At 37.8% G+C, this 15,604-nt stretch overlaps 1 protein-coding gene across 7 annotated transcripts in view; it reads left to right on the forward strand.

Moving 5' to 3' along the window:
- The window catches only part of COBLL1 (cordon-bleu WH2 repeat protein like 1), an 86,197-nt gene that overhangs the window by 60,393 nt on the left and 10,200 nt on the right, over positions 1–15,604 (forward strand). For all 7 annotated transcript variants that reach the window (XM_065670533.1, XM_065670535.1, XM_065670536.1 and 4 more), the window contains exons 8-9: positions 7,497–7,641; positions 14,079–14,337. In XM_065670533.1, the coding sequence (XP_065526605.1) occupies positions 7,497–7,641; positions 14,079–14,337 (404 nt within the window). The remainder of the gene's footprint in view (positions 1–7,496; positions 7,642–14,078; positions 14,338–15,604) is intronic.

Consider the following 15,604-nt stretch of genomic DNA (forward strand, 5'->3'; position numbering starts at 1 on the left):
AATTCCAATTAAAGACCAAGGCTAAAATTGTCATCATAATTTTTAAAAATTATTTTATACAGCATCTCAATGCAGTTTCTAAATGTGGTATCTAATGAATGAGGATACCGGTATGCTAGGAAAGTAAAATGCAGATAGAAATCTAAGGGATGAATTTTGAGTTAAACTCAAAGACCAGAAATTTCTAACTGTGACTTCCTTTATCTTTATACAATCATTTGCTCTTTCATTGGTGCACAGAACCACAAGAGAGCACTGTTTAACAGAAGTTCTGAATCTGTGTACTGTGTCCTGCTGAAAAGCTTTATCATTTGAAGAAGACAAAGGTTTATTTCTATATTTTAATAAAAATAACCTTCTTGGGGGGGGAAATCATGATCTTTTTTTACTTCATCGTGTTTGTCTTTTAATTGAATTCAAATTTTTTTGAAAATAATCTATTAATGTCAATATGCTTTAAATGATTCATGTCCTATTATGTCTAATAGTAATGTATGACTGTTGGGCTAGGATCTGTCACTCAACAAAATTGCTTAGATTTATTATTTTGTGCTGACATTTCTTATTCATCTAAAGTGATTTGACTAAAGTCGAACAGCCCACAAAGAAAGGACAGAAACCCAGATTAAGTTATATTTTTGTGTGCATTTTCTGTTTTGTATTTGTACGTGCAGCTCCCTTAGAACTTGGAAACCTTTGGCATGTGTTTTTTAAGATGACTTCTGTTTCATTCCGATTTGATTGCACAGTGATTTACCAGATAATACAGAGTTTGGGACTTAAATGTGAGCAAATATTTGTTCTGAGCTTTTAATTTTATTAATTCATGTAAACTATTTTGTCTTTTTAGTATCTATTTTCCAATAAATGTCATCTAATGAAAGAATTTGGACTGTATAGTACATATTGCTCAACTTGATCAGGGAACTCTTAGGAGGAATCTTATGAGAGACTTCCTTGGAAATATGGTCCTTGCAAGAGTGCTGAGACATTTTCAGAGACAGCCTTCCTGCAGTACAGGAGTGGTCCATTCCCCTACTTAGAAAAGGAATAACCAGAAGAGTTGTCTCATCTAAATGTACTAGTGAGGGAGGTCAAGTGCAAAAATAAGCATGTGAGGGATGGAAAGGGGACAGAGCATTCCCCAGGAGAAATACAGAGATGCTTATTGGATGTGCAGAGATGCAATTAGGAATGCAAAAGCAAGCCTGGAGCTCAAAGCAGCAGATGCCATCAAGAATAACAAAAAAAGGCTTTTGTAAGTTAGGGGCAAGCAGAAATCTGAGGATAGAGGATAAGGTCATCTACCTTTATTTTAGAAAGGTGCTTGTCAGAGTCTACCACAACATTTTTTGTTTAAAGTGTAAGCTATGGTCTAGACAAATGAACCACAAGGTAGGATAAAAACTGGATAAATAGCTCAGATGGTGGTAGGCTGTGGCTCAAAATGAGACTGGTTGTCAGGTGGACTTCCTGAAGAGTTGGTAGTGTGGCCGTTACTGTTAAATTTATCTTTATAAACAACCTAGATGATGGAATTGAATGCAACCTCAACAGACTTGAAGTTGACACCAAACTGGGCATACAGGCAGGTACGCCAGAAGGGCCACTATTCAGGGAGACAGTGACAGGATGGAATTGCATGAGGTTTAAAATAGGTGCATCTAAATTCTCTGTCTGGAATGGAGTAATCCAAAGCACCTGTACAGCCTGGGGTCTGGCTATGTGATCCACCTTGAATCTCAGTACTCAATACTTTTTAGGCCACACCTGTACTATGTCCAGATTTGGTTCCTGCAGTTCAAAATAAAGATTAAAACCAGGCAATAGTCCAGTGGACTATCACCAGGATGTTTAAAGGTTGAAGAACATACATGTTCTAACAAAAGGAAAGCTTGGATTGGGAGCTAATTGCATTCATCTGATACCCAGAAGGTGTTATAAGGAAAGAAAAGGTGTATATTCTGTACAAAGATGCATGGTGACAGGATAAGGACCAATGGACACAAAGAAGTAGTTACCTCAGAGGGAATTCCATTCAGACACAGAAGAATACTCGTCACTATGGGAAAAACTGGACTTTGGAATATGTTGCTGAAGAGAAGAGGTAGAAGCTCCCACATCAGAAATATTCAAAACATGCCTTGACAGGCTTCTGTAATAACCTAATGCAAGACCTTGTGTTCAACAGAAAAGTGTAGCAAATGATCTCCAAAGGTTCCTTCCAACTTAGACTTTCCTGTTTCACATGGGTGAATCAGAATTCTGATTTCTGAAAACTGTATCCACATAATTAGGAGAACAGAAAAAAATACATTAGGACTCCACTGCTAACACAAACCAACAAAGACTTGTTTTTGCTGTGAGATTAAGCCCTGCTTGAGTAATGCTGGCAAGGGGAAGATTTGGAAGCTTGTTTTTCAGAACTTCCACTGAAGTCTCTAAAATAAACAAGGTGTCTCTAGCTATCGAGACTTCTGGTATCACTTAACTGTAAACTAAAAGACAGTTTCGCTAAAAAAAAAAGTAAGATGTTAGGCAAGGGACAATGTAAAATGATGTTATTTAAATAAAAATGTCATTTACAGGATTTGCAACTTTATAATTTAAAGTGAGCACTATTTAAATGCATCAAGTAAGAATCGGTCTTTATTTCAAGAATTGACATCCTAAATACAGAATTGGGAATGAAGCATATAAGCAGTGTAGAATAAAATCAGTTTTGATGGTTGCACAGCATTTTTTCATCTGTATCATGAATTAATGTTTTCTCAACTTAAAGTGACCAATTTATACTCGTTTAATCCAAGTCAGCTCTTGGTAATGAGGCAAGTACAATGGTCACATTAGAGCACAATTATTTCAGTGGAAACAATATAAGAATTTGGTCTCTCGTATTCCCCACTGTTGAAAATGTACGTCCTGCTGGTGAGATTTAAGTCTCTTTTGGGTTGCTTAACAGGCTGATTGGTGTGTTTGCTGAACTATTTAGCGTGTGTGGGAGTTATTGTAGTGTCCCATGAAGTTAATTTACAAAACTCAGAATATACTCTATTCCCCCCTCCTCGCCCAAGGGTTTTTTTTTATTTGCTTTTGCCGTACAAGTGGTGTTTCCTTGCAAATCATATTGCTTTTCAGAGTGCCTAAGTTGTGAAGCCTGCCCTTCAGTTTATTTGGCAGACTGGATACATACTTTATTTCTTCTATGGACCAGGATGACCTTCTGCATGTGCCTTATTATGGACAAATCTCTTTTGTAACATCAACAAGGAAGACAAAGTGAAATGTCAGCTTTGCCTGGATAAACTGTTTGCCTGGTTTTGATAGAAACATGCCAAAGTAGTAACATCAGACAACAGCGAAATGAGCCAACTTTAAGGGAACAGAGTATTCACTGTTATCTTTCTTCAAATTCACAGTGTATTGTAGTCCAGCTTCTCACAGCATGAAAAAGGGTTTTAATGTTTACCTCCTACAGCTTCTCCACATCTTTTCCCTTAAAAAAGGAATTGCTTTCTCTTTATATGAGCAGTTACATTCTGGTATGAGGTTTGGAATTTTTCTGCCTCAGTTTCAGAGCGATTAAACTGCTAGTTTTTGGAGATACGTTCCTATTTTTAGGAGATAAATTAGTACAGTGGATGTAAGGGTTGCTGTTACAAGTTTCTACATAGCATGACTTGCCTATTCTATGTAAGACTCATAAAATGACTAGTAAGCTTAATAGATAATGTTTGTCCAGCAAATTTCTATGTTAAATCAGATTGGAAATAAGCATGTTAGTCTCTAATATTGAAATCCCTCAGTTATTTGTCAGTTCTGATTTTGGGCAAGATGGCTCTTGCCAGAAGTATGTTTAGAACTAGCAAGTTTTAGAACTTGCAAGTCGAGAGGGCTCTCCAGGGTTTTTGCAAAGTTCTGTTGTAAAATGCAGCATTCCCACAGTTGTCATAGAAGTGGATAAAACTTTCAAGTACTAACACTTCTTTAAAAGAAAATTTCTTTTAAAAGAAAATAACTTGATTATGTCCAAAATGCCATTGCTGATTTTCTTCCTAATGCTTTATTTATAAAGACTAGACTGTGATCTCTTCATTTTATCCCATGACTGTTTGTCTCCTTACACTTTTTTCAGTTATGCTAAAGGAGCGTATGTAAACTGTGCTTGGGTAGAACAATTAAGTGGAGATTTTTAGTCAAAACATTTACAATTTGAAATTATGGATAAAACTTCTTAATGTAGAAATACAGCTTGCTTTTGTTTACACAACCCTAACTCCTGAAGAAAATTGACTCTCCAGTCTACTCCTTTGAAAAGAAAGGGAAGAAGATGGGAGAGTGGGGCAAGGGCGGGAAGCAACTAAATCATAAACTTTCTCAAAAGATATATTAGCCACTGTCACAGACCAGCTTAGTTAAGATATTTGTGAGAATGAGTTCTGTGCTTAAGAAGTTACACCAGAGGCTTAGTTGCCTGGAGCTTGGTGGTTAGTCCTTTACCAGCAAAGTTAGGCAATGATGCAGTGAGCACTGTGAGCATCAGGGAGGCTCTTGTACAGAGACAGGGTTACTTGGGAGAAGATAGTGCTCAGACCTGTTTGCTCTTACTGAAGTTGGTATGAAGATCACTAGATAGGAGTCTGATATGATTCAGAATTGCTGGTGAACATTGTGTGCATCCACTTCTCAGTGTACCAAACGCATAACCTTGTCCCCTTATTGTACTGGCAAGTGTATAGATAAATCATAGGAGAGAATAGTCATACTGGGTGTTTGGACAGAATAACACCAGCTGAGTTTCCGCAGACATATTCTGTACGTCCTTTCTTTCCAGTAGGTCAGAGGTGTATTACTTCCTGTGCAGTTCTTTGGCCAAGTTAAAGTATTTTGGGAAGCTTAAGTCATGTAATAGAAATTGAGTGCATTAATCATTGGACATGCATTTGCCTGCATACTTGTACAAAGAGAAGAAAGAAATACTAGCAAAATGGCTAGCAATGTGCTTTGATATTCCAGCCTGCATATCTTGATAGACCTAGTTAACTATGGAGGAAAAGAGGCAGATAGTGGTGGTATGAAAATGTGTGTAGTGACCACTGGTTTGAGGTACGTTTTATGAAATACTCCACTACACTACATTCTTTCCCAAATACTTCCTCTTCCTACCCTTTTTCTTCCATTCCAGCTGCTGTAGCTCACTTTACTTGCCTTTTCTTTTTGAAACAGTAAGAAGCGCCAGGCACCATGCCTGCCACTGCTTACAGAGGCCGGAATTTGGGAAGCACTGGCCTCTATGAGTGTCTGCTTGGGGTAGTACAGGATTTGGTTCCAAATTTGCCTGGACACATTTGAGGCTAAAAAGCTTCATACCCATCCCTGCTTGTTCCGGGATAAGGAGGGTGTACAGTGTTAAAAGGGGAACTTCTGCATATGTTGTGGAAATTATGACAGAGTTCACTGGTGTTTCTGCATAAGCACAGTTAATTACTTTGGTGATTCTAACATGAATTTTAATTCAAGTGTAACTGATAACGCACTGGTTATCACTGGCAGTTGGTATGACACACGAACACCCAGATGTATATTCCAGAACTTTGTCAGATATGTTTTAATAACATTATTTTAATTTTTTTCCATCTGTTTAAAGCACTATTTTCACATTGCACCCTTTGTTAGGATTTGAAAGCTCTTAATATTCATATGCTGAATAATTCCTGAGAAAATCTGTTCAACACTTGAACCTTAACTGGAACATTTAGTACTTTCTCAAAATCTCTCTTTGCAAATCGTTTGTTTCTTTGGATGCAAAGGGCAGTGGAAAGGCTTATAAAAATCTTCTAGTAGCATTTGTGCTCTTACGCTGAGAACATTATTTCCCCCCTACACACATACTCTTTCTGTGCAGGAGGGAACTCTGGTGACATCTGTTTAGCTGAGCAAGTATGCGCAGAACTCAGTGCTAGCCAAGTCAGCTGAGGGAGCCTGTACGAAGCAGATGAGGGTGCAGACCTTTGAACAGAGAACAGTGTCTGTGCAGAATGGAGGGGCTGCAGCCTGGAGAGCAGCTATCAAAGAGGAGAAAGCCAGAACTGCCCAACAGCAAGGAGGAAAATGATTTAACAATAAAAAAGCCTCATTTGGGAAAATATTAGATTTTACATCCCCTCCTGTATCAATTCAGATGCTGAATACTAATTTTTTTTTTTTCTTAGAATTATTTGGGAACTGTGAATAAGAAGCTATAAAAGCGTTAAGTGATTTTTTTTTTTGTTGTGTGATGTTTTAATCTAGAAAATGACTTGTTTAGAAACTATTCAAGCATGCAAGTATTTTTAATTAGAAGTGGAGTGCTGTGCCCCTGCATCCTCTGATGTTCTTAAAAGAACATTTCACCTTGTGCTTTGTTGTTTTTCTCCTTGGAATCTGAGTCCTGCTTTGCTGTAAAAGGTTCAGGTTTCTTGTTTTGACATTAATATGATTGCTAGAAGAGTTAGGTGAACATTTTGGACAGTGTTGCTCCTTATAGTGCAGTAAAGTATTGAAGGGACCTGTCATACCTGACACTGAGATGGGACAAAACAGATGACTGAATATGTCCAGGGTAGCTCAGAGGATGGTTATCACCATCCCAGTTCATTCACTCAGATATGTTACTAGGATCTAACAGGAGCTACCAGACACTGCTTCACAGGCATCTTGTGTCAGTTTCCTTTTCCCTTGTGAGCAATTTTCTTTTTAGTTTTTATTTTGTAAAACAAAATACTCTAGTTTTCGGTCTTTAAAACAATTTAGAATGCAATTGGACTGCTCTGTCATAAAACTGTTAAGTATTCAGCAGATAGCTTTTGTCCATTTTTTAATGGTTTTGATTATTTGTGAATTAAAAATGGGTGTTTTTTTGCTAAAATAATGAGGTCATTGTTACACTTTAACAGCAATAGTTTTTAACATCTTATAGATTTTACAGCTTATTACAATTTAACTTTGGTAAGTATTATGAAAACTGGCATTCAGAAAGCTTTTATAAACGTTCAAATATTCGAAGCAGGGAAAAAAGTCCTATAATTACATATACAGCCCAGTTAGGACTGTTGTTGAAGGAATGGAGAAGGAAGCCCTGCGGTGTATCATTGCAGTGGTGTATAGTTGAATCTTCTTTCCACAATAATTTTTAGCTACTTATAGAAAAGAATTATTTGGGGTTTGTAGAATAGCCTTTGGTCATAGAAGAATTAAACTTCTCTTTTATAGTATATGTAACAACCGATTTTCTTTTGCTGCTGTAGCTTGTAACTCTGTGAATATATTCAGTTACTCTAGAAATTTTTTAATTTTTAGCTCCTTGGATGAATTAAGATGAGAAACATAATACATTTGGCAATAGATTCTTTCCCAAATGTTTATTATAAATAGTTTTGGGGAATAATTATTGGAGGTATTTTATGGTTTTTCTTTGATGGCTAATAATCGTCTTTCTCCCTTGTCTCCTTTCTTAGGCCGCTCCAGGATTAGTACGGAAAGGTTCTCTGCCACTCAGTGACACCGTTTCTATGAGCTCCTCTCTACGGAGGATGAAGCGCAAAGCACCCTCACCACCCTCTCGAGTAGCAGAAGATCAAAGCCAAAGCAGTAATGAGACTGGTAATCTTTTTATGCTGTTTAATTGGGAGGCAACAGAAGGTATGGCAAGCTGGCTAAACATTAAAGAAATACCACCTTATGAGATAAGACCTTCAAGTAAAAATGTGATTGCCAGGCATCTTCAGATTGTAAGGAGCGGTGATACCACTTTATGAGATTAGCTCACGTAGTGCATGTTAGCCAGCACAGGCAGGATGCAGAAACAGCCACAAAACCACATATGAAATGCAAAGTTTTATTTTCATTACCTCACCAATGAGGGGATCCCTGGAAGCAGCACCTGGGCAGAGGCACACATGCAGGGATGCAGGCACCATATAGCTCGGTCCATGTTCATGTTAGAGGATCACCAGACTTCCTATTTTAGCCTCTATTTCAGGGATTCATGCATGTGTAGTTTACCATTGTGCTTGGATCTTTCCAGTAGCAGGACAGGAATCTCAAGCATGTTTAATAGGGTGCCTTTCAGTCTATCACAGGCCTATGTTATCTAAACAGAGATGTTCTACTTGTCAGACGCACAAGACTAAATAACGGTTAGTATCATGTATGTGTTTTTCTGCACCCAGCTGCAAGTCACTTCGAGCATGTTTACAATCCTCCTCACCAACCCTCCATTATTTTCCTGTAAGTGTGAGAAAGTAGGAAGGTTTTAGGGCACACAGCTCAGGAAAAGAAAAAGCAAACAAATCAGAAAATGCCGAAGTAGTTATAGTTAGGTTAAGTGTAACTTGTGTTTGTGTTAATCAGATGGACAACTTGAGTGGGGAGAAAAGATTAGTTTCTCTGGATCAGAGAGGGTTTCATAGGAAATGGACTGAGAAGAATAATTTAGAGAAAGTTTTGTATTGTTCTTTTGTAGTTTGTTTGATCAAAATTCAATTATCTGGTTCAAAAATACCTGAGTTGAGATTAAAATACCTGGAAAATGTGACAACGAGCATCAGTTGCTTAAGAGAAGGTGCATTTTTAAGGAGCTCACAAGTCTGTAAGATCACAATTTAACATTCCATCTAGAATTTTTGTTGGTGCAGAAATTGAGGCAACAAAAAAGCTTCTTACTTGACTTTTTGTAGTAACCGAATCAATGGAATCAGCCCCTAGTAAAGTGGAAAAAAGAGCCACTGAAATGCAGTCTGAAACAGATTGGTTCTGTTCCAAATGCGTGGATAAAATCTACTTCATAGCAAGTTATGATAATTCATAACAGTAAATTACTATACTACAGATGTGTCATAAGTATAGTACTAATTTTAACGCTTCAGCTTAACTTTTCCTTTGAAGTACAAATATGGCTTTCTAAAATAAGTGTTTTACCTTTACCGTCTACAGAAACGTGTACAATATACTTTGTCTTGGTCTCTGTGCTTTAACACTTAATAAACAAAATGTTACCCCTGTTTTCCCTCCTCCTCCACAAGCTGTAGACAAGAACAAGCCAAAACTTCTGTGATTTTTGTATACCTCATAACAAACCTTTCAAAAGCAAAAACTCAATCTTGTTTTCAGGACCCTGCCCTGTGCTGCCATTGACATGTATAACCTAGGGGTAGGAGCAAATCCATGCCTGCCTTTTGATTTGCATCTGAACAGCCTTTGAAAACATAAGTTGTAAATATAAACTATATGCATAAATAGTGGCTTATACATTAAATTAAGTCATTTATTGGGTGCTGTGGAGAAAATGTAATACATAAACCAACAGCTGTTTAAAATACAATTCTTCAGCTGCTGAATACTTTCTCGATTTATGCAGTTTGTACTATTAAACACTGTTGTTTGTAAGCATCAGGCTGTAAGGTTAGATACAGGATACAGCATCTAAGACTCCTCTAAAGTTTATAAAATCTTTCAGAATAATCAGTGCCAGGGTCTGGAAAAATCACTCTTCAATGTATTTCACTAAAAATGAAATACATAAATATTAAGCATGTGGAGTGCCCCTGGCATTATATGAGGCTAAACACTCATAGTTCCTGGGCTAGTTGACAGGAGCTCTTAGTAGTTTTCCAGCTGTTCTTTTTCAGGACACCAATCAAGTTGGTTGGAGTGGTAAAACACAAATGTAGCACAGGAGTTGAATAAGTCACCTGTCATCCTAGATCTCTGGCAAATGAGAAAAAAAAAAAAAAATCGGTAATCTGTAAATTCGGGTTTGGTTTGTATTCAGGGCAATTTATATAATTTGTCAGAAAAGACCTTTAATAGAAACAATACATATCTTAATAAATGCGAAGCATGAACCTATACTGTGAAGTCTGAGGTTGAAGGTGTAATGAAGTTGTAAGCTCTGCTTTTCCGAGTTGTTGTAGCAGAAAGAGGGCAATCACTTCTAAGTGAGTGGCTCTTAGTGATATTTATTAGTACTTAATTTTCTGCATTGAAAACTGTTTACCTACATGTGATGGGTGTAAAATGATGAGCAAAGTTATCATGCTATGATTTAAAATCTTTTTTTTTTTTTTTTGTTTTCTTGAGCTTGTTTCTATCTTAAGATTATAGATCTGTGCTAGAATGTCTGCATTTCCTGTTGCTTTAAGGCCCGAGTGCTGCACAGATAGCCCTGAATTTCAGTGAAACAGCTTTTTTGCTTTTCCATAGATTTAGGAATTTCTGCTTGAGGCTTTTAAGGTTTGTAATCGAACATTTTACTTTGAGCTGTAATGGAAAGAAATAGAAAAATGCAAGGATATTCACTGGGCTTAGAACAGAATGTGCTGAGCCTTGGGTTTTACTTCTGCAGTTAGTGACAGTCTTCATTCTGCCGCTTCATGCGACGCCTTTGCTGAAGACTTAATGCAGTGTGTGTTTTTGTTTTAAATGCAAAGACAAGTCACATAGCACAGCTCCATTGCCTTTGGGTTTTTTAATCTGACTCATGGGATACTGCTGCTCTCTGGTGGCACCTCTGAAACTGTCCAGAGGCCTATATATAGAGGGTCCTTTTAGCAAAGCCTGTCATGCTGTCAGAACATTCACCTGCAGTAAAATCAGTTACAGCACACTTGTCCTATTCCTAGTCTGAAAACTATGCACGTTTGGGTATTGTTTTAAATTAATAAAATAGTTTGATGTTTCTTTAATTGCCAAATTGGACATAATTTTAACTTTACATAAACTCAGTACTTCCTTCCGTTTGGTTTAATAGCGCTTTGATTGTCACGCTTCTGGAAGCATTGTGAGTTTTTGCTCAGCTGCGACTGGCATTCCCGAAAGTAGTTCTGACATGCATTGCTACTGTAGCAAATAGGCAAAAAAAGTTAAGCTGCAAATACAGCATTACCTTCCGCCCTATGATGAACCATTACAAATGTTCAATTTGGTGACTAAGTAGTACCTAGCTAATAGACACATATGTATTAAGTGGAACTATGCTGTATAATTTGGAATAGACAGCAACTCTGTTGCAAAATGACAGTTTTCCCATGGTGTAAAAACAGCCTGTACCTTGACAAAAGTAGTTTGAAGGCGTACATTTACTAGAATAAACATTGACAGAGAATTAATTTGAACATTTGGGATTATAAACAATTTTTTTTTTCTCAATTATGATTTTTGTTCCCCTTCCCAAAGTTTAATTAATGCTCAGTCTTTTTTCTAGGGAAGAGGGTGAAATAGTGTTGGCTTTTTTTTTTTTTTTTTAATAATTATAAAATTACAGATTTTTAAATCATTTCCATCAAACAAACCCTGTGATACAATCTTCTTGGTTACAGTATCTCTTAAGAACCTTGTTAAGGACTGTAGAATCAAGAGCAGAAACACTGGCAGATTTGCATGATGTAGTGAAGCTTTCTGGCTTTGGTGCTTGCAAGCATAATGGCTCACAGAGCAGTGCCAGCCTTTTCTCTGTTGTGAAAAGATGATTCTTACTAACTCAAAGGAGACTTGCAGTTGGTATGTCACTCATCAGGTATGTCTCTGCAATGTTATCCTGTAGGCTTTAACAGTGTTCTTTTAGGGCTAATTAAAAATCAATGACTAATGTTCATAAAGAATAAATTATACACAGGCAAAACTGGAATTTATATTGTATATGGATTTACATATAAAGCATATAAGCAATAAGGCAACAGCATGTAGTCAGTATTGGCATAAGTACTTTGAAGTGATATGTTGCATATAAAACTCTGAGTGTTTGGAAGCAAGTCATGAAATCTGAACTGTTCCTCTGGGGAGTTAACTGCATGATGTAAATTGCTAAACATTGTATATGTATCAAATGCATTCAGACTTTATTCTGCTGTAACAGTAGTGGCCCAGGTCTGGAATGGTGTCCAGTAACTGAAATTAACTCAAGTCCAGGCTGATTTTCTGCTGATAAATGAGGTACAATATTCTAGGGAAACTGTGAGGGTTGGTTTTGTTTGGTGTTACACGCTTGCAGTCAGGTTAGTCCTCCAAAGCTTGGAAGTGTTCCTAGCTCAGCAAAGGACAGACTTTCACATAGCAGGAATGTCTACTGCCAGCCCAAGCTAAGTTTCCATCCCACCAATACAGATACAACTCAGTCTTTGTTACACTTCTCCCCAGAGGAAAGAGATGACAGCAGTGCCTGGGCACAAAGCCACAGCAACTCCAGAATGCTTCCATTTGTTTTGTCAGAGTCCTGGCTGTGCTTTGTTGCATAATTCAGGCTTCCACAGAGTATTTAGACCGAAGGTACTTAGTTGTTGTTTCTGTTGCTGGTGATAGTGAAGGCCTATGGCATAATAGCTCTCACTGGTGAACAAGATAGTGTTCTTGAGACCTGGTTATGGGCTGTGGGACAGTCAAAGCAAGTGCGTTGTTTGCCCACGTTCTGTTATGCTTTCTTTGTGCCTTGTGACATATATTTATCTTTGCACACATAAAATCATACTTCTATTACTAAAATCATCTCCCAGAGTATAAAGCTGTTGGCATGACTTTTCTCTACCTCAAGATTTGGCAGTGGAAGAGGGCAGGTGGAAAGGAGGAGAATGTCCTTTCTAATAGCAAATTCTTAAGGAGTCTTAGAGGAGTGCAAAACAAAAAACTACAATTAAGTAGTAAAAAATTTGGCTTTTGTAGTTGCCCTGTACCTGTGGATGAGTAACTTTGGTATTATCGAGCTCTTAACTAATGTCCCTATTGGAAAAATCAGGTTCTATATGGACACTTTCTCCAATATATACAGTCCTTTATTATATTTCTATAAGTGTACTTTTCTAGAAGTACTGGAAGCACTGTAGCACACCAGTCTGTGCAAAAAAAAAAGTCAGTCTAAGATTTTCTATCCTCTAGGATCTGCTGCTTTCCAGTATTGCTTGCTATTAAGCCGCTGTTTTGTTTTCATTGGTAGTCTTGGTTTACACTTGGAAATTTAGTGGTACAAAGAAGAAAAGACTGAAACCTAATTGCTGAAGTGCAGGGCTTGTCCCTGACACGTACTGGTTTATGCAAAGCTGACAGGAATACCCTGGTCAGGTCAGGCAAGGTGCACTGTTTGTATGGCTCAGTTGGTGCCTTCCATGGCACCATATTGCACTTTATAGATGGAATTACTATCTTCTGTGTGTTATAGAATGCAGGTTGCAAAGCCAAGAGGTCAATTGTATGGTCTACTTTATTAATATTTGAAAAATGTGAATCATCATCTCGTAGGAAGATTACTGTCGGGGAAGAAAAGCTAGAGATGGTTAATTCCTCTGGAAATTAAAATAGGTGGATTTATCAATTTAACTTCAGGTATGCTGAATTCCGTGTGTGCTAATCCAGTAGCTGAATCTTTTAGTTTAACTATGCTGTAGATGAAAAAAATCTGGGTTTTTTTTGTGGTTTCACACTTTTCTATGTTCTTTTTTTGTTCATTTCTACTGTAGCACAGGGAACTGCACAAGACACTTCCAACTATGTTTTAAATTGGATAATTATGGGAAATTTTTGATAGCGATCATCAAACTTATTCAAACTGTAGGCAAAGCTGAGATTCAGTTTGCTTTTTAGTTCTCTGACATACCTGCTCTGGTATGAAGGAACCGTGCATGTTAAACCTCACTAGAGACCTAATGGAAGTATTTAGAAGTCTGGGTAAAATAAACTGTCTGCCTCCATGAAATTTGGGATTAAATATATTTTGATCTCTTCTAATCCCGTGCTTGAGTTAAACAGGAAAATGTTGTAGTTTCAGATTCAGAAACAGATGGACACTAGCATGGCGGTGAGTGTATTCTCACATGTAAAAAGAGAGAATTGGAAGGAACCAGAAAATACTGTGGTGTTAAACCTCTGAATTAGTTTGGTTTACTTATTTATTTTACTCGAATTATAAAAAGAAGTCTCAGTTATTCTTCTTCAAACTGTTTAGGTGAACTTCCCCAGCCCCTTTGTATCTCTACCGTGCATTGCGAGCTGTGGGTGGTTTCATATTTTGTTGGCTTTTTTCTCTTTTTTTTCTTTTTCCTTTCTGAGTGTAGGTGTAAGGAGCCCAGAATACAGCTTAGAAGAAATTGATGAAAGGGAAGAGAGGAGTGTGCAACAGAGAGAGGACAGTGAAAGTACAAATGCCTCTCCCAGGATAGGAGAGGTTACTGCAGCCTTCAGCTCTGCTGAGGTACCACTGGAAACTGAAAAAAATGGTCCTGCTTCATCAGCTCCAGCTCCTGGCAGTGTTTCTGTAGACAACTCACAAAGCTCCAAGGAAGAAAAACAAGAAAATATGAGCACAGATGGCAAGTAAGTACGTTTTGTGACAAAGAAAGGAGCATTAGGGAGGGAATGGGGGAGGCAAAAAAAAGTAGAGTGCTGTTTCATTGTGGAGCACAGAACAGAGGATTGTGAGAGAAGAATGAGCTAAATATGCTTAACTTTCATTTGTAGCACTCTTCTGTACACAGTAATTCATGTAGTTTTTCAACAAAAATGACAAAGAAGTGTTCTGCAGGCTATTCAGTTGAAGCCTTCCTTTCATAACTACTCAAACAACTGGACCCCAGTAAGGCTGAACCTGGCTCTGAAATACCCAACTTATTTACTAGAGCAGAGTGCTACCAAAAAAACCTGGATTGATTAGTTACATGAAAATTTACAAATTCATTTTTGCAGTTGGGGAAAAACAGGTAGATCGGCCACTTCTGTTCTTATGGGCACAGTTGTCTATTGCTTTCATGTTTGGTTTGGTTTGAATTTTTCTTCTGTCTTTTGCTTCTGTGTTAGCCAGTTGTCTTGACCTGTCTCAATCCATCTGCTCTCAGGAAAACAAGCTAATTCTGCCCTTTTAAAGAATAAACACATTAGTTTCCTTAACAGCTTTTTTTCCCCTTCTGATGATGCTGTACCTTTGCCCTTCAGCATGTTTGTTAAACTACCTGACTCAGCAGGTTTCCAACATGAGTTAGAGCCTGCTTGAAATAAATGTTGATTGTCCAGAGAAGTCCCATTGTGTTACTGTAATTCACTATTTCTCTGTTCCCTGGGGCAACTAAACTGGCTACTGTTCCCAAATTAAATTGAAAGAACTATTTGAATTATTGCACTGAAGCCAAAATGACTGCCCTGGTAGCCAAGAACTTTCAAAGTAGTGGGGAGAACTTTGACTTGTATTTAAAGGGTCTTTTTTGTCAGTCCAAGGCCAAATGGGGCTTTGCAAAAATCTTTGGTGCTCTGTCCTGACAAATACTGTGCCAGTTGCTTGGGTGTGTCTGCTCTGTGGGGATCTACAAGGAGGAGGATCAGCCAAGAGTTGGTTTTAAGTTTTCTTGAACTTGCAAATTATAAGTCCAGTGTTACTGTGTTAATGGGTTGGTGTGGCCAATTGGCCAAGGAATGTTTCTTTTTTTCCCCCTACTGACTTGCGATAGCTTTTCATGGCCTATCATCCTGGTATCATCCAGCATGCACTGCCCTCTAACTTTAGAGTTTGGCAATCCTTTCTTTCCTGAAATATCATGGGGATTCCAGAATGAGGGCTAGTATTTCTCTGACATTCTGTTTCTGGAACCCT

Source organism: Lathamus discolor, chromosome 3 (assembly GCF_037157495.1).
Source record: "Lathamus discolor isolate bLatDis1 chromosome 3, bLatDis1.hap1, whole genome shotgun sequence".
In the NCBI taxonomy this organism is placed as follows: domain Eukaryota; kingdom Metazoa; phylum Chordata; class Aves; order Psittaciformes; family Psittacidae; genus Lathamus; species Lathamus discolor.